General features: G+C 40.3%; 2 protein-coding genes across 7 annotated transcripts in view; one reads left to right on the top strand and one right to left on the bottom strand.

Annotated features, from left to right (window-relative positions):
- The window catches only part of CDS1 (CDP-diacylglycerol synthase 1), a 73,361-nt gene extending 71,025 nt beyond the window's left edge, over nt 1-2,336 (top strand). Inside the window, exon 13 of the mRNA XM_068542106.1 lies at nt 814-2,336. Within this exon, the coding sequence (XP_068398207.1) occupies nt 814-943 (130 nt within the window). The 3' untranslated portion in view covers nt 944-2,336. The remainder of the gene's footprint in view (nt 1-813) is intronic.
- Nucleotides 2,337-17,269: 14,933 nt separating this feature from the next.
- WDFY3 (WD repeat and FYVE domain containing 3) overlaps nt 17,270-24,996 on the bottom strand; it is a 272,029-nt gene continuing 264,302 nt past the window's right edge. For all 6 annotated transcript variants that reach the window (XM_068542705.1, XM_068542706.1, XM_068542707.1 and 3 more), the window contains 2 exons: nt 24,382-24,579; nt 17,270-20,669 (listed from right to left, as the gene is read on the bottom strand). In XM_068542705.1, the coding sequence (XP_068398806.1) occupies nt 20,546-20,669; nt 24,382-24,579 (322 nt within the window). In that variant the 3' untranslated portion in view covers nt 17,270-20,545. The remainder of the gene's footprint in view (nt 20,670-24,381; nt 24,580-24,996) is intronic.

Here is a 24,996-nt window from a genome sequence, read left to right as displayed (position 1 = left end):
GAGGGTGCAGAGAGAAGGGCTGGCATGGGGATGTTGGAGAGCTTCCCCAGAAGGAGCCGCCCAGGGAGAGGCCCCTGTGCAGGCTGGTATGATAGCTGTTGGAGAGCAGTGCCACTGCCCAGTGGATACTTTACTTAACACTGCCTGGGCTTATTTCCTCCCCAGTGGGGCTGCTGGGGAAGATGGGCAGGGCTCTCCACCTGCTAAAGCAGATCCGCTTTTATTTTGTTTCCTATATTGGGGTTTACCTAAGACCTTCTTTGAAAAAAGGCTGTTCCCATTGTAGACCCCAGGTGGGGGCTTCAGGGCTGGGCTCAGGAAGAGTTCCCTGACGGTATTTCTTCAACAGAGTACCTTCCCTGTCTGACGTTTCTTTGAAGCTAAAGGCTTAAATTATGTCGTCTTCATGTTCTCTTTTGCTTTATCCTCATCTACCAGGAATGGTCCTTTTTTTTTTTACAGAATGATTTCCGTGTCTTGTCCAATCTCAGGATTTGCCTTTTTGTGGATTTTTGTGGAACTTAGATCTGCACTCCCTAAATTGCCTCGTGTTGTTCCCGTCTTCTGTGTTTGTGCATTCTTCCCACATCTAGACTGTACGCCTCTCAATGCAGGTGGATCTAGGTTTTTTTTTTTCTCCCTTTGACACTAACGTTGGGCATTAAAGTGGGCTCTGATCAAGAGCTGTTTCAATTCTGTAAAGATTGATCCTCTGCACTTAAATGCATGGTTTATTTTAAATTACAAGTATATGCTTCCTTTAGCTCTCTTAAAATAATAGTGTGAACTTTGTCTTTTCTGCTCTGTTATCAGGGGTCCAAATCCCAGCAAAGTGCTACAGCAGTTGTTGGTGCTTCAACCAGAACAGCAGTTAAATGTGTACAAAGCGCTGAAGACTCATCTCATTGAGAAGGGAATCCTACAGCCCACCTTGAAGGTATAACTGGATCTGGAGAGGGAAGGACTGACAGTAAAGAATTCTACAGGAAAGCACCGACAGATGAAATTTTGTAATTGTACAGAAAAATGTTGAAAATGCAATAGATTGCGGTTTTATAGACATGAATGTTTCTTCTCTGAAATTACTGTGAATATTTAACACTTACTTGATCTAAGTTATGAAATAAGTAGCAAATGCCAGGCAAAATATCCTGTACTTTTTCTAAGTGAATTTTCTGATGTTAACTTCCTTCCCATAACTTGCTAGGTTTCATCACTTAAAAGACTTGTGTTTTAAAGAGTCACAACACTATGAGTAAATTGAGGATGTCTTGAGATTGCACCTGGCAGTGTGCCCTTTGCACAAATATTTACTTTTGTAGTCGGAGCTGCTCTTCATTTCAGCAAAATGTTTTATGTAAGGCACAATAGGAAGTTAGTTCTCCTCTACTTCCTCCTCTTTCAGTCTGAAGTATTTTCTGAAGGGCTGAGTTGGATCCAAAAAAGAAAGACTGTCCACTTTTCAAAGAAGTAAGTAAGCATTTGCCAGGGAAAAACATGCCACTTTTAGGTAAGTTTGAAATTCAAGAGAGAGAGGCTGAAATTTCTACCATTATTGGTTTGCCAGAAAGAGCAGACATCAGACTCTACTTTGATCGAATTGTTTGGAAAAACATAACCTTCTCAAAAACTTTCAAGAGAAACACAGGAGAATTCTGCTATGAAGAACATATGTTCCCATCCTCCACCCATGATCGCAACAGACAGACAGTAACTCAGGAGGCAGCACTGGACGATGACATAATGCATAGCCCACCTCTCGGTTGAGTTCTCCGCTTTTGTTTCTCTGTGAACTGGTTTCCATAAGTTCTGTAGCCACGAGCATCAGTACATAGGGTAGTGAGTAGGGGTGGTGACTGAGGCAGAGCAGGGGGTGCTCAGCTGAGCGAGAGTGACCCGTCTCTGGATGCGGCTCAGCACGCCTGGGTCCTGGGCACCTACCTCTTGGTTCCCGTGGAGCCCACTGGACACTCACCTGGGAAGAAGCGAGATCTGCCTGGAAACCCAGTCCCAGACTAACTCCATGGTAGAAGCTAATTTTTGTCGCATTCTTCTTTCACATCATGTCAGAAAATCTGAGGCCATCAGCTGATTTTTTTTTTTTTTTCTTTCAACAATGAAAATCAAGCAGAAGTGATTCCCACCAAGAACAAAAAGCACACGAATGCCAAACCTTTCCTTTGGTGGACTGGACACTGTAACCAGATGAGAATAAATTTCTTCTCAGTGGATGTAAATAAGCTATTGTTGCTGTGTGCTCTCTACAGCTGTATTTATTGTATTGAACAGTCAGTCAGCAGTGAAACCTTCAAAATTGCCTAATGCTCCTTGGCTAAATGTTCAGAGGAAAGATAGATAGATATATTTTAAAGAATGTTTTGCTAATGAAAAGAGTAAATATTTTTGTTTAAATCAGAAACAAATTTCAATTCTTTTATATTTCTGTTCTACTACTCTACTTAAAAAAAAAAAAAATCGCAGATATGCCTGGGTTCCACAGATGTAATCTGTAACTAGCAGCCTCATCGTGTACCTACATGATTACGGTGGATACAGTTAAAGTCAGTCCCAAGAGTCTCATTTCTTGGTTTGGCATGCACTCAGTCAATTCATCGCCACTGGATGTGTGCAGTCAGCATTATTTCACACTATTCCATAAAAATTTAGAATTGGCATTGGAGGTGTTATTACAGAAGGAGGTGATCATTTTTAAAATCAGGCTACCTTCAAGTTAATTTTCAACATTGCTCATTTTTACTTGCTGCATTAAAAGCTCCAAATGTAGATCATAAAAGAATTTACTTACCAAAATTTAAAAAATAAAATGAAAATTTTGTAATAGGAACTTATGTTGAAAACTTGGTGAATTGCACCATAAGAACTTGGAGATATGCAGTTCCCTCTGCATTTTTCTTTAAAGTGATGAGTGAGGCACTGCAAAACAGAATTATGAGCACATTACATTCATATACATATTCAATGTATTATAAAATCAATACTATGGTAAACAAAATATGAAGCTAGAAATATTTGGGGTCACAGTAATAGCTATCCTCAAATACATTTAGAGTTGGGTGTATATTAATTCTGTATGTAAAAAAGTAAATTCTTAATTTTAACAGCACTCTAAAGGTTGACGTTTTTAGTGTACTTTTATAGCATGTATATTAAAATAGAATATATTTTATCAAGAATATACTTTAGCAAAGATTGCCATAAAACCCTGACTTTGATCATTTTTATATTTGCACTCTGAAGAGGGTTTAAATTCCAGTGTAGCAATGTGATGGCAGAAAAATGAAAGACTAGGAACTTCCGTTACAGTAATGGCTTATTGTTCCAAATGTGCTATTTGGAGAGGTACTCTAATGGTACTAACTGCTTAGTACAAATGTTTCCTCCGTGCTTTCCCCCTTGTGGTGGTGGGTATACATTTTACTGTCTGAGAATAAAAAGACCACACCTACACGCACACACACCACCGTTTTATTCTCATTTATAGTATCTCTTCATTTGTAATTTGGTTTGAACAAAGATGATAGTATCACCTTGTTCAGGGGAAAAGAAAAAGTGGAAACAGTGTATATATACTGTATATGGGTGGGAGATAGATAGCTTATGATATGTGTCAATCAATCAGTTCTCTGAACCTTTTACTGAAAGTGAGATAGATAGGAAAATAAAACTGAAACAAATCACATTTTGACTCTGTTGTGCCATTTTCTCTTTGGAGAGGAAACATTCATTCAACTAGTCTTTACAAAATGACAAATACAGAAATATTGTATACTGTGTATATTTCATCACTGATACCTACAGTGACATCTTCAGGGCTGGGAATAAATAAGTTCTGGTGATCACTGAACATGTGTGTTTGTCGAGAGGTGATGTCCTCTTACTTGAAAGAGCACCGAATTTCTAGGGTACTTCTTAGTTTATAATTATTATGTTATTTATTTTTGTGAATCTTTGACCCAGTCACCACGAGAGCTTTAAGCTACTTGGACAGTGGGTGGCGTCTGTTTTGATGGCCACTGTGTTCCCAGTGTCTGGCTCAATGCCGGCAACTCCCTAGGCCCTCAAGCTTCTGAACAAATGAAAGGTTTGGGGTCTGAAGAACCAACTGTGCACGCTCCCATTTGTGTCTCTTGGACAGCCCCTCCACACTCATCCCAGTTTTCAATTTTGTGTGGTTCTAAGATGGGCTTCATGATACTTAGTTCCTAGGGCTGTTTTAAGGGTTAAGTGAAAACTCATTTGAATGTGCCTTTGTGTTCAACATACAGGAGTTGATCCTGAGTTCCTTTCTTCTTCCTATATGCTCCTCTCCTGTTGTCCGTCTCCACTGGGAAGAGACAGTTTGATTGATAGGACCGAACAGAAAGGTAACGACGTGTCTGGTCACATCTGATTTAGGTGGTGTTAATGTAAGTGTTCCTTGAATGGACACCATCATTCTGACCTCCATGGAGGAGATTTCTGTCCTGCAGAAAGTCCGCAGCCAGATCTTGCCACTGGCTCCTGAAACTTACTTAAGAGTTTAAAATTCACTCCGTGGGCGGGGGGCTCTATTTGGGAATCTGCGTGTAGTGGCTGCAAATAAAAGCAGATCTAGACAATTTAACCAAAATCAAAAGCCTGTCCTACCTTAATTCCATTGTCTTCCTTTTCCTGCACAGAAGGGGAGAACGTTTTTGAATCATCAGATAACAAGGAGAGTCATTTAGTAAGGGCCGATAAACGGAATGTTATCTGTTGATGGCAAATTGGGTTTCCAAAATGAGCTGAGAGAATACAGTCTGGTCCTCTAATGTGTACAACGGACATGGGTGGTAAAGCAGCCTTGTTGCCCAGAGAGAGAAAATCATTGAGGGACAGCCCGCCCAAAGGTGTCCTCTTAGGGAGAGAATGAAATGTCAAACTGCTCTGTCAAACTTACAGGACGACAGGTTATGGATTTGGGGTTTAAGCTCTTATACCCTCGTTTTCCACTGTGTATCCAGCTTGAGTTTAATGGATCCAGGTGGTTTTCTATTCAAGAAGGTTCATTGTCAAACTTCAGACAGGACCTAGAAAAGTGATAAGTTTGGAGAACGTTCTTGAGTAATCTTTTAAGTATATTTTTGATCAGTTTTAATAAATCTCAAAACTTTGTGAAGGAACCAGAGGCTTCAGCTAGTACAGGTAAGACAGACACATTTGAATCATTAGCAATTCTGGGTTTTTTTTTTTTTCCCAATAGCTTTATTGAGATATAGTTTATGTACCGTAACACTGTGCAACTAGTACCACCTCTGATTTGAGGATATTTCCATCACTCCAAAAAATTCCCTGATGCCCATTTGCAGTTAATCGTCAGTCCAACCCCCAGCTTTAGGCAACCACTGATTTGCTTTCTGTCTCTATAAATTTGCCTTTTCTGGACACTGCGTGTAAATAGAATCATACACTATGTAGTGTTCTGTGTCTGGCATAATATTTTTGCATGTATCAGTACTTTGTTCTTTTTTATTAATACTGTATTTTGCTGATCCATTTACCTGTTGATTATTTGGGTTATTTCCAATTTTTGGTTCTTATGAAAAATGCTGCTGTAGATATTTGTGGACATGTCGTGTGGGCATGTCTGCATTTCTGTCAGATTTCTAGGGTGGAATTCCTGGGTCGTATAGTAAGTTTATGTTTAACTTTTGAAGAAATGGCCAAACTGTCCAAAGTGGCTATACAATCTTACATTCCTACTGCAGTGTACAAGGTTCCAGTTTCCATACATCCTCACCAAAACTCAGCTTTGTCTTTTTAAAGATAGCCTTTCTAGCTGGTGTCCAACGTGGTTTTAGTTTGCATTTCCCCAATGGCTACTGGTGTTGAGCATCTTTTCATATGCCATTTGTATACCTTCTTTGATAAAATGTCTGTTCGTATCTTTGCACATTTTTACATGTGATGTTTTTTCTTAAGTTGTAAGACATTGTTATATATCCTGGCTATAAATCCCTTATCAGATACATGACTTACAGATATTTTCTCCAAGGCTGTGGCTTTTTTTTTTTTTTTTCCTTCATTCTTAAGACAATTTAGAGCAGTTTAAGGTTCATGGGGAAACTGGGGGGAAGGCACAGAGATTGCCCATTTACCCTCTGCTCTGCCCCACCCCCCAGCCCTGCCTACCACATGCAGAGCCTCTCCCACTGTCAGTATCCCCAACCAGAATGGTACGTTTGTTACAACTGATAAACCTACAGTGACACATCAAAGTCACCCAAAGTGCCTAGTTCACATTATGGCTCATCCTTGGTAGCGTACATTCTTTGGATTTGGAGAAATGTATGACACGTACCCATCATTATGGTCCCATACAGAGGATTTTCACTGCCCTAAAAATCCTCTGTGCTTCCCCTATTCATTCCTCCTACACACCCCCAACCCCTGATCTTTTTACTGTCTCCATTGTTTTGCCTTTTCCAGAATGTCATATAGTTAGAATCATACAGTATGCAGCCTTTTCAGATTGGCTTCTTTCACTTAGTAATATGCATTTAAGATTCTTCCATGTCTTTTCATGGCTTTAACTCATTTCTTTTTAGTGCTGAATGATATTCCATTGTCTGGACGTACCATAGTTATTTACCCATTCACCTACTGAAGGAATCTTGCTTGCTTGCTTGCTTCCTTCCAAGTTTTGGCAAAAATGAATAAAGCTGCTGTCAACATCAGTGTGCAGGTTTTTTGACGGACATACTTTTTCAACTCCTTTGGGTAAATACCAAGAATTGTGGTTGCTTGATCACATGGTAAGAATATGTTCAGTTTTGTCAGAAACCACCAAACTGTCTTCCAAAGTGGCTGTACCATTTTGCATTCTCACCAGCAATGAGTGAGGGTTCCTATTGTTCCACACCCTTGTCAGCATTTGGTTCTGTCAGTGTTCTGGATTTTGGTCATTTTATAGATATGTAATGTTTTAACTTCCATTTCCCTGATGACATATGGTGTGGAGCATCTTTTCATATGCTTATTTGCTCTCCGTATATCTTCTTTGGTGAGGTGTCTGTTAATGTCTTCAGCCCATTTTAAAATCAGGTTATTTTCTTACTGCTGAGTTTTAAGTGTTCATTGTATATTTTAGATAACAGTCCTTTATCACATTTGTCTTTTGCAAATATTTTCTACTAATCTGTGGCTTGTCTTCTTCCCTTGACATTATCTTTTGCAGAACAAAAGTTTTTAATTTTAATGTAGTCTGCTTTACCAATTCTTTCTTTCATGGATTGTGCCTTTGATGTTGTAACCATGATGTAACAACAACTTTAATGTTGTAAATCACTGCCGTACCCAAGGTCATTTAGGTTTTCGATGTTAAATTCTAGTTTTATAATTTTGCATTTTACATTTAGGTTTATAAACCATCATCTTGAGTTAATTTTTCTAAAAGGTGTAAGGTCTGTGACTAGATTCATTTTTTTGCATGTGGATGACCAGTTGTTCCAGTACCATTTGTTAAAAGACTATCTTTGCTCCATTGTATAGGCTTTGTTCCTTTGTCAAAGATCAGTTGACTGTATTTATGTGCTTCCATTTCTGGGCTCTGTATTCTGTTCCATCGATCTATTTCTCTCTTCTTTCACCAATACCACACTGTCTTGATTATTGTAGCTTTATGGTAAGTCTTGAGGTCAGGTAGTGTCGGTCCTCCAAGTTGGTTTTCCTACAGTATTGGTCCTGGTATTCTAGGTCTTTTGCCTCTCCATATGAACTTTAGAATCAGTTCACTGATAGCCACAAAATAACTTGGGATTTTGATTGGGATTGCTTTGAATCTACAGATCAAGTAGGGAAGAAGTGATATCTTGACAATATTGAGTTTTCCTATCCATGAACATGGAATATCTCTCTCCATTTATTTATTCTTTGATTTCACATACAGACACACCTCGTTTTATTGCACTTTGCAGATTTTGTGTTTTTTTTTACAGATTGAGGTTTAGTGACAGCCCTGCATTGAGCAAGGGTTGGAGCTATTGGAGCTATTTTTCCAACAGCATTTGTTCACTTGGAGTCTCTGTGTCACAAATTGGTAATTCTCGTGATATTTTAAACTTTTTCATTATTATATTTGTTATAAATATAAAACTAATGGATGAGGAGTTGCTTCTTATGGATGAGCAAAGGAAAGTGGTTCCTTGAGATAGAAGCTACTCCTGGTGAAGATGTGAAGATTGTTGAAATGACACAAAGGATTTAGAATGTTACATAAAGCAGTTCATAAAGCAGTGGCAGGGTTTGAGAGGACTGACTCTAATTTTGAAAGAAGTTCTACTAAGGGTAAAGTGCTATCAAACAGCATTGCATGCTACAGAGAAATCGTTTATGAAAGGAAAAGTCAATCGATGATGGGGCAAAATTCATCGTTGTTTTAAGAAATTGCCTCAGCCACCCCAGCCTCAGCAACCACCACCCTGATCAGTCAGCAGCATCAACACTGAGGCAAGATCCTCCAGCAGCAAAAAGATTGCAGCTCACTGAAGGCTCAGGTGATGGTTAGCATTTTTAGCAATAAACTATTTTTCTTTTGGCCGCTTGGCATGCAGGATCTTAGTTCCCCAGACAGGGATCAAACCCGCACCCCCTGTGGTGGAAGTGCAGTCTTAACCACTGGACTGCCAGGGAAGTCCCTATACCTAAGTATTTTATTTTGGGGGTTGCTAATGTAAATGGAATTGTGTTTTTAATTTCAAATTTCACTTGTTCATTGCTGGTATATAGGAAAGTGATTGACTTTTTAATACTATCCTTATAATCTGCAAACTTCCTATAATTGCTTATTAGTTCTAGGAGTTTTTGGTCAATTTTTGGGGGGGGGTTTCTACATACAATCCTGTCATCTGCCAACAAAAACAGTTTTATGTCTTTCTTCCCTGCTGTATACTTTTTTGTGTCTTATTGCATTAGGTAGAACTTCCAGTATGATGTTGAGGAGCGGTGAAAGGAGACATCCTTGCTTTGTAGCTGATTTTAGTGATAAAGCTTTGAGTTTCTCACCATTGAGTATAATGTTAGCTGTAGGTTTTTTAAAGACAGCCTTTATCAAGTTGAGGTGGTTCCCCTTCTATTCCTATTTTACTGAGAGTTCTTTTTATCATGAATGAGTTGGATTTTGTCAAATGCTTTTTTATTTTTGCACATGATATGATCATGTGATTTTTCTTTTTCAGCTAAATGATGTGATGGATTACATTAATTGACTTTCAAATGGTGAACCAGCCTTGAACACTTGAAATAAATCTCACTTGGTTATCGTACATAATTCTTTTTATACATTGTTGGATTTGATTTGCTAATATTTTGTTAAGGATTTTGCACCTATGTTCATGAGAGATTGGTCTGTAGTTTTCTTTTCTTATAATGTCTTTGTCTGGTTTTGGTATTAGGGTAATGCTAGCCTCATAGAATGAGTTAGGAAGTATTCCCTCTGCTTCTGTCCTCTGAATGAGATTGTAGAGAATTGGTTTAATTTCTCCCTGTTTGGTAGAATTCACCAGTGAACCCACCTGGGCCTGTTGTTTTCTGTTTTAGAAGGTTATTATTTCTTTGATAGATATAGGCCTATTCAGACAATTTCTTCTTGTGTGAGCTTTGGCAAATTGTGCCTTTCAAGGAATTGGTCCATTTCATCTACATTATCAAATTTGTGGGCATAGAGTTGTTCATAGTGTTGCTTTATTATCCTTTTAATTTCACAGGATCTGCAGTGATGGCCTCTATTTCTTTTCTAATATCAGTAATTGGTGTCTTCCCTCCTTCTCCCTCTCTTTCTCCTTTTTTTCTTTTAAGGTAGACTGGCTAGAGGCTTATTGATTTTTTATTGATATTTTCAAAGAACCAGATTTTGGTTTCACTGATTTTTTGGTATTGATTTCTTATTTTCAGTTTCACTAATTTCTGCTCTAATTCATATCATTTCTCTTCTTCTGCTTCCTTTGGATTTAATTTGCTCTTCTTTTCCTGGTTTCCTAAGGTGAAAACTTAGGTTACTGATTTTTGATCTTTCGTCTTTTCTAATATATGCATTCAATGGTATAAATCTCCCTCTAAGCACAACTTTCACTTACAAATTTTGGTAAGTTGCATTTTCATTTAGCTCAAAATATATTAAAATTTCTTTTGAGATTTCTTCTTTGGCTGATGTGTTATTTAGAAGTGTGGTGTTTAATCTCCATATATTTTGGGATTTCTAGTTTAATTCCTTTGTGGTCTGAGAGTGGACATTATATGATTTCATTCCTTTTAAATTAAGATGCATTTTATGGGGCTTCCCTGGTGGTGCAGTGGTTGAGAATCTGCCTGCCAATGCAGGGGACACGGGTTTGAGCCCTGGACTGGGAAGATCCCACATGCCAGGGAGCAACTGGGCCCGTCGTGAGCCACAGTTACTGAGCCTGCGCGTCTGGAGCCTGTGCTCCGCAACAAGAGAGGCCGCGATAGTGAGAGGCCCGCGCACCGCGATGAAGAGTGGCTCCCACTTGCTGCAACTAGAGAAAGCCCTCGCACAGAAACGAAGACCCAACACAGCCAAAAATAAATAAATAAATTAATTAATTAAAAAAAAAAAAAGATAACAGGGTCTCAGTTCATTTGCAGGATTTCCCTTCTAATTGCTAGAGTGAAACAAAGAGGGAATGACAAAAACTGCAAATGTGGGGAAGGTCTTAGTCTATGGCTCCTAGCTGATTAAAATCATAACTGCTGAGGAGGAACAGACACACAAAGGATATGAAATTAAAATTTAATAATTGGGGAAATATTAAGTGGCTATGATGTTCGTGCATGAATATTCTATGTGCATACGTGCATGTGTGTGTAAAAAAAAAAAAAAAAAGATGTATTTTATGGCCCAGAATGTGGTCTATTTTGGTGAATTGCATGGGAGCTTGAGAAGAATGTGTATTCTGCTGTTGTTGGGTGTCAATTTTATCCAGTTGATTGACGGTGCTGTTGAGTTCAACTATGTCTGTACTGAATTTCTGTCTGCTGCATCTGTCCATTTCTGATAGTGAGGTGCTGAGGTCTCCAACTATGATAAGTGTATCCATCTGTTTCTCCTTGAAGTTCTATCTATCTCATCATTCCCAGGGTGCTAGTGCAGGCTGTTGCTGTCAGCTACTTTCTTAACAGATACCTTCTTGAGAGTATATCCAAAAGTGGCCTGTCTCTAAATCAAAGAAACATTTTAAAGAGGGCTTGTAGGTGACAGAGAAGGGAGTGAGGGTTGGTTGGTGCCGTTCCCTGAGAATAAAAACCAGCTGGACGCATTGCTGGAGTGAATGTAAAACAGTTTGACAGTTCCTCAACATGCTGAAGATTTACCATATGATCCAGCAATTCCAGTCTTCGGTATATACCCAAGAGAAATGAGAATGCCCATCCACACAAAAACCTGTACATGAACGTTTACAACAGCATTACCTACAACAGTAAGAAAGTAGAAGCAAACTAAATGTCCATCAGGTGGGAAATGGATAAATAAAATGTGGTATATCCATACAATGGACTAAAGTACTTGGCAATACAAAGGAAGGAAGTTCTGATACATGCTACAATATGAATGAATCTCCAAAATACTATGTTCACTGAAATGAGATAGTTCCCAAAGACCACATATTACACAATTCCATTATTCAAAATGTCCAGAATAGGCAAATCTATAGACAGAGGGTAGATTAGTGGCTGCCAGGGGGTGGGGACAGGGAGGAGAATGGGGTGTGACCGCTAATGGTGTGAGCTTTCTTTTGGTGTGATGAAAATGTTCTAAAATTAGACGATGGTGATAGTTGCACAACTCTAAACATACTAAACCCATTAAGTTGCATACTTTGATGAATTTTACAGTATGTTAATTATATCTCAATCAAGTTGTTTAAAAATCTGACTAGAGAATCTGTAATGGTAGGATCTACAGAGGAAGGTGTTCCGGGTCTGGGGAGGGGCGGGAAAGGGCTGCCAGTTGACTCCGCCACTGGGGACCCCACAGCTTGTTCAGGCTCCCATCCTTGCTATCTGATGGGCAGCGCTGAGGGGTGGGTGGCTCAATACTGCAGGGTGGTCAGGGAAGGCTTCCCGTAGAAGGTGACCATTGAGACGTGACTGAAACGGGTGAGGGGGGGAAGCAGAGCACAGCTGGATTAGGAGCCACAGGGCAGAGGTGACGGGCGGGGGCGGGGGCGGGGGCGGGGTGCGGGTGCAGGTGTGGCAAGTATTTGAGCAGAGTGAAAGAGGGGAGGAGGGGAGGAGCCCTGCGGGGTTTTAAGCAGGGACTGACAGGATCGGGTATCTTAGTCGGCTTGCCTGGCCGCTGAGTTGAGAATGGACCATGGCGGCAAAGGCAGAGGTAGAAAACTATTCACTTTGCTGTACAGCAGAAACTAACACAACATTGTCAATCAACTATACTCCAATAAAGACTAATTAAAAAAAAAAGCCCACAGCCAGCCCCCAAACTAAGGATGAATTCACTCACACTGTATGTCAGCAAATGCAAAGCCTGGGTTGGAGTACCCACATTTAAAAGGAGGAAGATGCAAATTAATGCTACGACACCAACACAAAACACAAACAGGCAGGCGAGAAGGCAGGAAAGTATTCACACATGACCAAGAACCCAGTCCGGGGGGGGGGGGGGGGGGGGAAACAACCCTAAAAGAAGAGAATTTTCTGGGAAGCCTTTGTATTATGTAACTTAGTGAAAACATATATGAATTCAATAAATGATCAAAGATGAGATGATAGAAAAATACAATGATATGAAAATGAAGATCACAGAGCTAAGAAAACCAGTTGTGGTGACAGTGTCCTTCTTACTGAATTAGACACGGTGAGAAATGGAATAGACTTGCTGAAAATTCGGTTACAGATACTATACCTACATGAAGGCAAGCCCCTGGTTTATAGGCTAGAAAGTTCTTGAAGAGGGTAGTTATGTCATTTTTATATCATCCTCAAGGATCAGTGTAATATATATCATCAGGGACATGGAAATTGCTACCTTAGGAGAAGGGAAAATAAATCTACGTGGGTGGATCCAAACTTGAGCCACAAGCATACTCGATAACATTGCTGGAATAGGTCTGTGTTCCTTCCTCTCTGCAGAATCAGCCCGCAGGGCCAGACTGTAATGACCCTTAAGTTTACAGCCAGGCTCCTTAGGTTGACCTTTGCTCCCTGGTTTATTTCTGTCTAAATCAGTTTGCAAAGGAGTGGCTGGCTTTTATGAACAGAACGTGTTTTTAGGGTATATCTTTTGTTTGGAACGGATAGCAGTGCTTGAGAGCAAGATCAAGAAGGAGTTGTTTTCCTTTAAGGGTCCTCTGCTCTGGAATGCAGCTTGCAACTTCCCTTTGTCTTTGTTGAGCCGGAAGTGTAATACTGTAGTTGAAGGCCAAGGTTGAAGTTCCAGGAACCCTTTATCTTCATGATAAAGCAGGGCAGGATGGTAGGGAAATGATATCCTAAGTACATTTTCATTGTAGTCCCCACTCCTACAAAAAAAAAAAAAAAAAAAAAGGAAAATGGGACCTGGAAGCTGTTTGTAAAGATCCTTGGCCTGAGAGTCGGAAGTTTAGGGGTAGAGCAGGGAGTTAAACTTAACAAGCAACAGGGCTTTGGGAATGTCAAACATTTCTCTGAGTCCCTTTCCTCTTGTGCTAAATGAGGGTTTGGGCGGCATGATTTCCAAGGGCTCTTTCCAGGCTAACATTTTGCCTGCTGTGTATCTGACTGAAGATGAACTCCCCATCAGTGGCTTTAAATATTTAGGCTTTAGGCAATGTTTTAGTGCACCATTTCTTTTATGTTCATATTTCTAAATTACTGCTACAATATATTGAGAACATCTGGTCAAGCACTACATGTCCTACATATATTACCTGATTTAGTCTTTGTAACAATTCTCTGGGGGCAGGTACCATAATACAAAATTTACTTATGAGGAAGCTCAGATGTGAAGTGGCCTAATATCACACAGTAAGTGGTAGAACGAGAACTTAAACCCCAGACTGACTCTTGGTCATCAGTCTCCTGATCAGTGCACCATATTAGGTAGAACAGTATCCAGTATCAAAGGATTACAATTTGTTTTTTACATTATCAAAAATTTGGAGTCTTGACTAGACGAATGTTACTATAAAAAGACCTTCTTAGAAACTCCAGCACTTCAGAGATGCACTCTTGGTCCCTGTGTGCTTTGGGCTGGGGAGGCAGTATTCCAGCAGATGGCCATGGCCCCAGTGGCGAGGCAGGACCTGGTCTTGCACTTGGCAGGTTTCAACAGGAGCCCCGCTGAAAGCCCTGGGTCTGTGATTAGGAACACTGTTCCCAGATGAGATTCAGACCTGCTGCTTTACAATTTAGGGAGCATCTCACGTATCTTCTCCTCGGACCAGTGCTTCTCAAAGTCTGGGAGTCCCAGACCCCTGGGAGTCCTGAAGACCCTTTCATGGGGTCTACAAGCTGAAGACTATTTTCATAACAATACTGAAATGTTGTTTGCCGTTTTTAACTGCATTGATATTTGTATAGAACTCAGGTGCAACAGCAACGGTGAGTAAAACTGCTGGAATCCAAGCATGAAATCAGGCGGTGGCACCAAACTACTACTATTCATTATCAAGCACTCCCAGTAGAAAGAAGGCTCTGTTTCGCTTAAGAATGTCCTTGGAGAAGCAGTAAAATTACTACTTTTATTGAACCTTGAACCTTAAGTTATGTGACACAAAATGAGAGGTACCCACAAGGCGTCTGCATCCTGAAGTACAATGTTTGTCTCGAAGAAAAGCACTCGTGCAATTGAGTTGCGGCTGGCCTGCTGCTTTTCTCACGGCACATCTTTTCGCCCTGAAAGAACAGCTGACAAACCACGGTTCTTTGACAGAAATATTCCTGAAATTAACAGAGTGAGCCTATTGCTTCAAAGAAAACAGCAAACAGTGACTGGTGCCGATGAAAAAATGTCAGGTTTTAAGCAAAAATTCTGATTCTGAGAAACTTGTGATATCCACCACTGTTTGACTTAGAATTTTCTGAGACTGCTGGAGATATTTTGATATTATGTATGATGTGATTTTTTTGATGTATTACAGAATAAAACATCTTGGAAGATCTACACACACTGTAGTAGTAGTAATGATGTAGTGCTAAATGGCCAATGGGTGCTATAAAATTACATATTGGTAATAGATTCAACGTACAAGATAGACTAAAGGAGTTTAAAGTAATAGAGTATAAAAAGTTCACTGATGTAGTTTCAAATGCCACATAGCAATCAATCTTTAAGAAACTGAAAGCTATTCAGAAACAATGACCTGCATAAGGTATTAAAATATCCTTCTCCCCGCCCCCTTTTAACCACATACCTGTGTGAGACTGGATTTTCCTCATATGCTTCAACCAAAACGAAGAATCACAAGAGGCTGAATGTAGGAGCAGATATGAGAATCCACCTGTGTTCAATTAAGCCAGACATAAAAGAGATTTGCAAAATCGTAAAACCATTCCACTCTCTTCTCTAATATTTTTTGTTTGGAAAAGTTTTTTTTTCATATAAACATGTAATCCATGTTATTACATAATAGTTTCATCATTGCTACTTCTAAATAAATTAATATATTTTTAAAATCTCAGTTTTGATCTCTGATACAGTGACTACTAATAGATGCAGCCCCTATAAACAAAAGTGGGTGGAGTCCTCAAGTTTTTAAGGATCAAAAGGTCTTCAGACCAGAAAGTTGAAAAAACATTACTTTAGCCTCATCCCATTCTCAGGGTCAGTGTTGACACAGGAAACCTGGTGCACCAAGAGGGATTACATGAGGGGCTTCGGAAGTCCACAAGCTGGGGAGAGCTGCAGGCTCCATCTCTGAATTCCTGTGCCAGGGCTCTCCCAACACCATGCTATCTCTTGAGTGTGGTAGCTTGGTTTGGGTGCCATTTCTAGCAAAAGTCAATAGGAATAATAAATAAATAAAAAGGAGCTTTGCAATGGGTGGGAGAAAATGAGAATATTGATAAGGCAAAAAAGACTAAGCTAGTGCTAAGCCAATTCCATTGGACTGCTTCTTCCAACACTCCAAATGGGCCAAAATGAGGGGTGAAGAGGAAATTTTATTAAAGATGAGAAGCAAATGGCAGAAAAGGGACTTACTGAAGATCATTTGCACATTTAAACCCTGAAAAGAATTTTTGCAAGCCCATATTTGATAGCAACTCTTCTTGAGGTCATTAGAATTATGAGTAGTACTGCATTAAAACAATGAGAACTGCCCTAGGTTTTCTCTCTTACCACTGACTTCTTATTTTTGAAGAAATATCTATTGTCGTAGAAGTTGTTAACATTCCCTATCTTCTGCCTCTGAAGTGGAGTTGCGCTGGAGTGGAATTTGTAATAAGCACAATATCCTCAAATGTGGAACTCTGCTGATCATACTTAAAATGAACTGGGAATTTTGTTAGTATCTTTAGAAAGAAGAAAAGTCACTAAAGCACCCTAAATAAACTTTAAAAAGTGTTTTCTACATTCTCCTGTTCTGGGAAGTCAGCTTTCAAACCAAAAAAGCGAGTAACTATAAAAACGGATGTAAGTGGCTAACGCTCTCAAAGACTGAAATGGCAAGTTATCTAGCTAATGACAGTGGGCGCTGTGCTTCCAGGAAGGGGGGCAGGACACCAGAGTATTCCTGACGTGAATATGGCAGGGGCAGGAGATAACAGATAGATGTATAATTTATTACTGCTTACTTTCCACAATATGATGGGTAGAGAATAGGCTCAGGGAAAAGGAGCCCAAACCATGTGATGTAGTCCTTCTCCACAGGTCCATTCAAGTCTGAGGGTCGTGTCTCCCAGAAGCCACTTGCCTCTCCCTGCGGCTGGGCACACAGTCAGCCCCAGGAGTCCAGCACAACTGGGAAGCTCAGGATGCAGAAAGCCTGGTTTTTAAAGATGGATCGCACTAGAACTGGAACCAGACCCTAGCAGCCAACACCTCTGCAAGCAGAGACTTTAAGCAGGCACTTCTGAAAGATATATTCACAACTAGAAAAGATCTACACAAAGTTTTATTAGACCTCAGTTTTGTTTTGTTTTTCCTCCCCTGAAGAGCTGGCTTAAAAACTTTCTTTTTTCTTTTCTTTTTTTTTGAGGGGGGTGGGGGGGATGAGAAGGGGCGGTGGTAGATAGTAGGTATTTATTTGAAACGAAAAAAAAAGTATCTGGACTATTGCATTTAATCATGTATTGTAATTGTGTTACTCTACCTTTTTGCATCAGAGACAGATATACAATGAACATTCAGTTATCACAGATTGCACACTAGATAGTAATTCTTCAGGCCTTTTACATAACCACCAAAGAACAGATATTGGATTCTGCAATATAGTACAAAAGTCCACAATCAATCCAGTCTTAGCCAGTATCTTCAATTTACTTCTGTTGCTGTACAAATAATTGGCCATTACTAGGGCTTACAAGTTAATAACAGGACAAAAAATATACATTGCACTGACACAAAAAGTCAGCTGTGTTAATAGTCATGCAACAAGTAACCAAACTTGCTGAAATTAAAAATACTTTCTAAAAACAGTTTTAATGGCATAAATATTTTATACACAGTTCATTTACCAAAACAAAATGTATTTAAATGATACAAAGGAAAAATAAGTTTCTACCAACTTTATACATAAGAAAGTGCAAAATAACTTATCTAGAGTGTTTTGCTATTATTCAGACGGATGGCTGCTAGGGGCAGCTATTCTTCTCTTCAAAAGCATGACATTACGGTTGCACACTACACACGAATGTTAGAAGACATGGATGGATGGATGGATGGATGGATGGATGGATGGATGGATGGATGGATGGGTGGGTGGGTGGACAAACTACTACGAAGAGCAGGCAGAAGCCCTGTGAGGTACTCTCAGAGAAAGAATACGGACCACACAAAGGTGGATGTACATGCTGAGAATATATGTTGGTAAACAGATTTACATGGAACACAGAAGGACATCCAGAGGAACGATTAGTTTACGTAAGTGAGTGTACTTGTATGTGTGAGTGATTTGTGATTTCTACATTAAAAGCAAAAAGAAAAGAAACCCACTGAACGAAACAGTTGCCCACAGCACCAGCTGCCAGAGGAAATACTATCATGAGGGTTTTGGTTTCCACCTTCTAGTTATGGAAGTTGTGTCGGAAAGTTTCAAAGTGTTCATCCCATATAACTTCATATTACATAGAGGAATAACCTTTAAGTAACTACATACAGACATTCATATATTCAAGTCTTAAAAGAACATCTCTGCCACTGGGTTTGGGGTAAACATGGTTTGTGGACACAAGGAGGACACCTCTTTTAAAAAGTGTAGAATAACACTGCTACAACTTCATCTCTAGGGCCGGACAGGGGCAAAGCCCATGATTATGTGAGAGCACAAGTCCTGCAACTGTTGAACATCCAGCATTATTTATTAGAATTGAAGTAAGAAGGTGCGGGGGGAAGAGGAAGGTGGGGAGGAGTGAGACACAGAAAGGAAAACAGAACACAACTTTTCTTCAAGTTAAAGTATTAATGCCAATAATCCTTTTATTAACAAGTATATTTGAACTTTTAGAAATGGAAGTGTTTTAATCAATTTTGATATGTAATCATAAATAGACTGTAGGCTCAAACCTAGGTAAATAAAGGTTTAAATTTAGTAAGCATAAGGCACTAAAGCAGCCTTTATATTTTCTCTTGGAGACCTAGTTATCAGGAAGAACAAATTTGTTCTTAAGCTGGTTTCAGCCCATTAGGTACAAGATTACTATTGTACCAATGCCTATTTTTGAATGCATGTGCATATATGTGCATTTTAGTGCATAAGTGTGCCTGTCACCAGGGCCTAAAGATGAAAAATCGGGAAAGCCAAAGCCGCTGTCCTTCGTATGATAACTCCATGAGGTGTGAAGGCCTCTCCTTCCTTTCTTGGGCCATAAATGCTTCTACATTTTTCAAATCACAGGGCTTTTAGAATTGTTCATAATATTATCACTAAATATCTGAAAATGTTAAAATCTAGATTAATTGTTTCATTTGTTTTATATATATATTTATATATGTACATAACACACATTTAAAAAAATCCCACCACCAAAGCCTTTTTTCTGTAAACTAAACTTATCTCTTAGCCCCCACCAGCTTTAGTCTCCCTGGATTTGTGTGTTCTGTATCCAACTAGTAGAACAAATTAAATAACTAAATATTAAAATACTGTAATTATATTCATAGCAAAAACAAAAAAATAGACATTGATACAGTATAAATCTCACGGTTTTCAGGTAGATGGCATTAAATGGTAAAGGTTAAGTATAAGCAGTTCTGACATGATCCAGTTTTACAACAAGGTTTATATGTTAATTCTGTACACTTTTTTCTTTTTTTAACCCTTTTTTGAAAATAAGCTATAGTAGAACATTAGTGTCACCAAAGACACATACTTCTTATGTTCTATGCAGGAGAAGCTAACGTGGGTTACATGCAAATATGTTTCCATTAGCTGAGGCAGGGCTGTTTCCTGCACTGCGTCGATTGCCCGACCACCGCTATGCAGTGCTAAGAGGGGATGCTGTGACCAAAGGGCAGTCCAAAGAGAAGCTTACAAGGGGCCTTATGACATTAGAACAACACTGAGGTGGTGCGTAGCCATGTGTGAGATGTAGCAACGTATGACATGCCCAAAGATTTCCAGGGTATCTCACGACCAGACTCTTATTCTCCCACACTGTTTCCTAAAGAAGGTCCACATGACACTGTTTTGGTTACTAGCTTAGGTTAAGTGGAGATACTGCGGGCAACTTGAAAGAAATGACATCAGGCACATGGGCTGGGTTTGAAAGGGGGGGGGAAAGACCACAGATAACGTCTTTGAGGATTAAAAAATAAAACATATTTATAATTAATTGGTGAGCGATGTCAGACAAACCGTAAGTATTTCATTGAGTTAGTGGTTTAGTTTGAAGTCTCATGTTACAGGCAGTTAAGTCCTTATTTAGAAAAAAGGCCTTTGTACCTATTTACAATATACACAGTTACTTGCAAAGAAGTCAGATTTACAACTATTTTCTAAAAGCCTTTTTTTTTTTTTTTTTTTTTGTAGTCGTTGGTTTTTCCAAATAAGGATGAGGAACTCTACAAAAATGAGACGCAAGAAAAGGACAGTTAATACGTGAGGATTTTCTCTTGGAGACAGCTATTGTTAAGGGAGAATCGGATATTGAAATGTTGCTCCTAGGAACCACCTTGTATTCTTCTTGTGCTGTTCACCTGAATAGTGTCTGCCCCGTGACTGTACTCTACACCCGTTTATTCAATGTTCCCTTTGAATCCCACACTTCAAACACGCGGTATGAAGAGATGTGTAAACGGAGACTGTTTTGATGCCTTCCGAGCTGCGAGTTGTGACAGGGGAATAGGGAAGGGGGTCTACAGACCGTGGTCTCCAATCGGCTTGTTGAATCTTCAACAATTTCGAGGCCCATCTTCTGAACCCCTCTCATGCTGTAAATTGTAATAACAGTTCTGACAAACACGTACCGGGGATGAGATTTTCAAGCGTTTGATTTCTGACTGAAATCGGCTGCACCTAAAGGAAAGGCAAAATGAGGTAGTTACGGGTCTTCTCCATGTTTGATCACTGGGCTCAGAAACACGAATTTAAAATCTGAATGGACAGCTTGTGGCATAACGCCCAAGACCGTACAGGGCCAGAAGAATGCCCAAAGCCATACTGGTTTGGGTCATGTGGTTTGACCAAGGACCAAAATGAGTGCTGTATTACTTGTGTCATTCTATGAAAAAAAGTAACATTAAACCAAGGCAAGCCATTTATTTGACTGCAGAGAATTGAAAAAAAAAAAAAAAAGATTTTCCTACAGGATGAAGCCAAGGAAGTGAACATCTATGAGGCTACTCTTCCTGTGCAAGATGGAAATGCATTCTTCCTCGTGCCCTATAAACGTGGGCGGTATGCCAATGTCTTTACTTGGAGCCTGACTTTTTTCTCTTGGCAAGAGAGGACTTACCACCCATTTTAAAAGACACTTTGGTCACTATCAAGTTCCTTTGGGCTTTTAAACACTTTGGTTCACTCCTCAGTCATTTCTTAAACAGGTAGTTTGGCTTTTCTGTCTGGTCCAAATTTTCTCATTTTCTGTTTATCTTGACAGAATTCCCTGAAGTGGACTATACTTATCGAAGTCAGAGTCCTTCATAGAAAGCATTCCTATTCCCGGCCTAAGGCAGGGTATGACCTTGGGTGTGGCACTTCATCACTTTGACCTTGGCTCTTCACAAGACTGAAACAGAGTTTTATTTCTTCCATTAGACCAGTAAAAGTACCCAGAGAATACATGAAGTGCCACCAGCCGAGGGGGTTTAAAGAACTGGACTTTGAGGAGACCCTCAGGAATGAAGGCTGGCAAGCTCCCTCAGCAACAGAAGGGCACAAAGATCACGGTAGAGCCGCGCCCTCCTGGACAGCATTCCTTCTGTGCCTGCTCTGTCATAATCAATCACTTGTTTGGTTTGTTTTTCAAATAAAGCCTCCCTCCCACATTTGAGAGCAATAGATAATTTAAAGAATTACCTACATTTAAACAGTACTTTAAAAATTAAACTCTACAAAGAACAGATGTGTGCCAGCATATAAATGGAGGTGCTGACTATCAGAAATTATTAGATTGGGGATTTCCCTGGTGGCACAGTGGTTAAGACTGTGCTCCCAAAGCAGGGGGCCCCGCTTCAATCCCTGGTCAGGGAACTAGATCCCATATGCATGCCACAACTAAGGAGCCGGTGAGCTGCAACTAAGGAGCCCATGTGCTGCAACTAAGGAGCCTGCCTGCCATAATTAAGACCTGGCGCAATCAAATAACTAACTAACTAACTAAACATTAAAGAAAAAAGAAATTATCAGATCACTAGGCTTTACAGAGTGGGTGTCTCAAAGCACAGAACCACAAGACAGAATCCTCTGCCAGCCTCATAGAAATTCTTATAAGAAACGGCTGGCAGCAACATTCTGCTGCTTCATCTTGAATAAGACTTCCCAGGAGAAAAGGAAGACATTAGTCTGAAAAAAGTTAATAATTATAATAACACTTCTTACTGAACACCTATATTACCAGACTTTGCACCTGGTGCTTTACAAAACTCATACACGATTTCATTTAATTCTCTCAACACCTCTGTTGAGCAGGTGTAATTATTCACATCTTACAGATGAAGAAACTGAAGCTCAGAGGGGTTAGTAACGTGCCTGAGATGGCACAATGGACAGCAGCCCAGGGAGCATTTGTCAGTGTAAACCCAAGGCCACCCCCTTTCCAATAAGCCAATGCCCCTCAATAACTAACTCAGAAGCAATGATACAATTTGCGTTTTCTGTGAAAGCATCCCTCTAGTAAGGCAATATAAGCATTAGAGGGTACTGCCCATGGGATCTTTTCTGTTGTCTGCCATGGAAAGGACTGTACATGCATATGTGGGACCCCAGGGTATAAAAGACATGGCATCCAAATCAATGGTGATGGGACAGCTGAGTCTTCATACTGGGGAAATATAAGTGATCCCCACCCCATGTCATACTCTCAAATAAATTCCAAATGGATTTGGACCTAAAGACCTCAACATGAAAAACAAAACTTTGAGGACTTCCCTGGTGGCACAGTGGTTAAGAATCTGCCTGCCAATGCAGGGGACACGGGTTTTGAGCCCTGGTCCGGGAAGATCCCACACGCTGCAGGGCAACTAAGCCAGTGCGCCACAACTACTGAGCCTGCGCTCTAGAGCCCGCGAGCCACAACTACTGAAGCCCGCGTGCCAAGAGCAGGTGCTCCGCGACAAAAGAAGCCACCGCAATTTGAAGCCGGCGAACTGCAACAAAGAGTAGCCCCTGCTCGCCACAACTACAGAAAGCCCGTGCACAGCAACGAAGACCCAATGTAGCCAAGAATAAATTTAAAAAATAATAATAAAAATAAAAAAATAAATACCAGGTGCTTCGCATATATTAGCAAAAAAAAAAAAAAAAGAAAAACAAAACTTTGAAACTTTTAAAAGAAAATAAATAAGGCTATCTTTATGACCACAGGATAGGGAAAGATTTTTTTAAGACCAAAAAACAGCAGAAGTCATAAAAAGCAATACATACTACTACATCAAAATTAAAAACTTGTGTGACAGAAAAAACATACATGAAGTTGAAACACAAGCCACAGACTGGCAGAAGATATCTGCAAGGCATATGAAAGACAAAGGATTAGAGCCCAGAATACATAAAACAACTCCTCAAGTAGGGGGAAAAAAATCGAAGAGCAAACGCAAAAGGAAAATGGGCCAAGTTACCCAAGAGGAAACTCAAAGTGGCAATAAGCATATGAAAAGATGTTCAACCTCAGAAGCACTGCAAGTTAAAACAACAAAGTAATACTGGCTATCAGATTGGCAAAAGTGGAAAAGTTTGGCAATACCAGGTGTGAGTAAGAACTGGGAGAACCTGCATATACTGCCGGCGGTGGAGTAAACTAGCACGACTGTTCTGGAGAGTATTTTGAATATCTAGTTAAGCTCACGAGTATGTCTACCATCTTCAAGTCCATTCTGAGGTTATCTCCTCTAGAGAAATTCTAGCTTGTGTATTAAGAGAGCATTTATACGGGTGTGCATTGCAGCACTGTTTGAAGTGCTGATAAAATGAAAGAAAATCCCTTAACAGTCCATCAAAAGGGAAGGAGATAAATACTGATATATTCATACAAAAAAAAAATGACAGCAGTTAAGATGAAATTATTAGAATAATAGTTACTTATGTGAATGAATTTCAAAAACAATGTTGAGTAAAAAGAAAAATAACAAGTTACGGAGGGGTACAGACAGGATGCTATATTTATGTAAAACTGAAAACACAATAAACAGTAATATAGTGTTATCTACGAACACAACGTATGCACTCAAAGTAAAAACACATGGAGAAGAGGGTGTGATGGGTGAGGGTGAAGAGAGGACTTAAAATGAATCTGTACTGTTTTATATGCAAATGTGATCAAATGTTAGCACCTTCCCAGCCTGAGTCACGGGTGGCCATGTGTTTGTGATGATTACCTCTGTATTTTCCAATGTGACAAATACTTCACAATGGCAATAAAAAAGAACAAGGAGGACGTGAAGGCTGGTTTAGACAGACACAGCGCACTGGAGCGGGGAGCCCGCGGCAATTCGGGACCTAAGTGCCGGGCATAACGCACATCCTCAGAGCTTAACCCACAGACACTCAGGAAGCTTGTATCTCATCTTACTTCTGGCAGAAGAGCTGACCGCAGTTCCTGCAATGGTGCCGTCTTTCCGTGAGAGAAAACCGCACGGAGCAGCCCGAACAGCTGTCCCCTCCTTCGTCCTTCACCCAGTGGTCAGCGGCGGAGCGGCCCGGCTGGTCACTCACAGACCAGCTGAAAACCCGGCCTCGACTATCGCCCACGAGGATCCTACTGTGGTCCCTGCAGGAGACACGACGCAGAGTCACCACATGGAAGGCCTCGGCCCCGGCACCGCCATGCGGCCCGAGAGCTTCCGGTGACGCCGGTTCCCAGGGGCGTGTGCGCTGGGGAGGGGGTCGTGCGTGCAAAGAGACAAAAATGGGACTGAGCCGGAACGTACGCTTCCGTTTCAGCTCCCCTGGAATCGAACCGTGCCGTACCTTTGAAGAACACAGAAGGTAAAGTTTTCGTTTTTGTTTTACCTTTTTCCTGAAGGCAAAGCTTTTTGGTTTTCGAAATTCGGAAGTGAAATCCACACACCGGCAGGTTTCTTCTTCTGATTCGTCTGTTGGAGCCACACACGATGATGCAGATGAAACCTGTGCTCCCAGAGACTGCCTGAGTGTGTGCGCCCAGGCTGAGCCGACGGCCCCGTGG

The sequence above is a fragment of the Eschrichtius robustus genome, chromosome 4 (genome assembly GCF_028021215.1).
Source record: "Eschrichtius robustus isolate mEscRob2 chromosome 4, mEscRob2.pri, whole genome shotgun sequence".
NCBI classification, from domain to species: domain Eukaryota; kingdom Metazoa; phylum Chordata; class Mammalia; order Artiodactyla; family Eschrichtiidae; genus Eschrichtius; species Eschrichtius robustus.
Note: the sequence above shows the minus strand (reverse complement) of the source record. Positions and strands in the feature narration are given on the sequence as shown.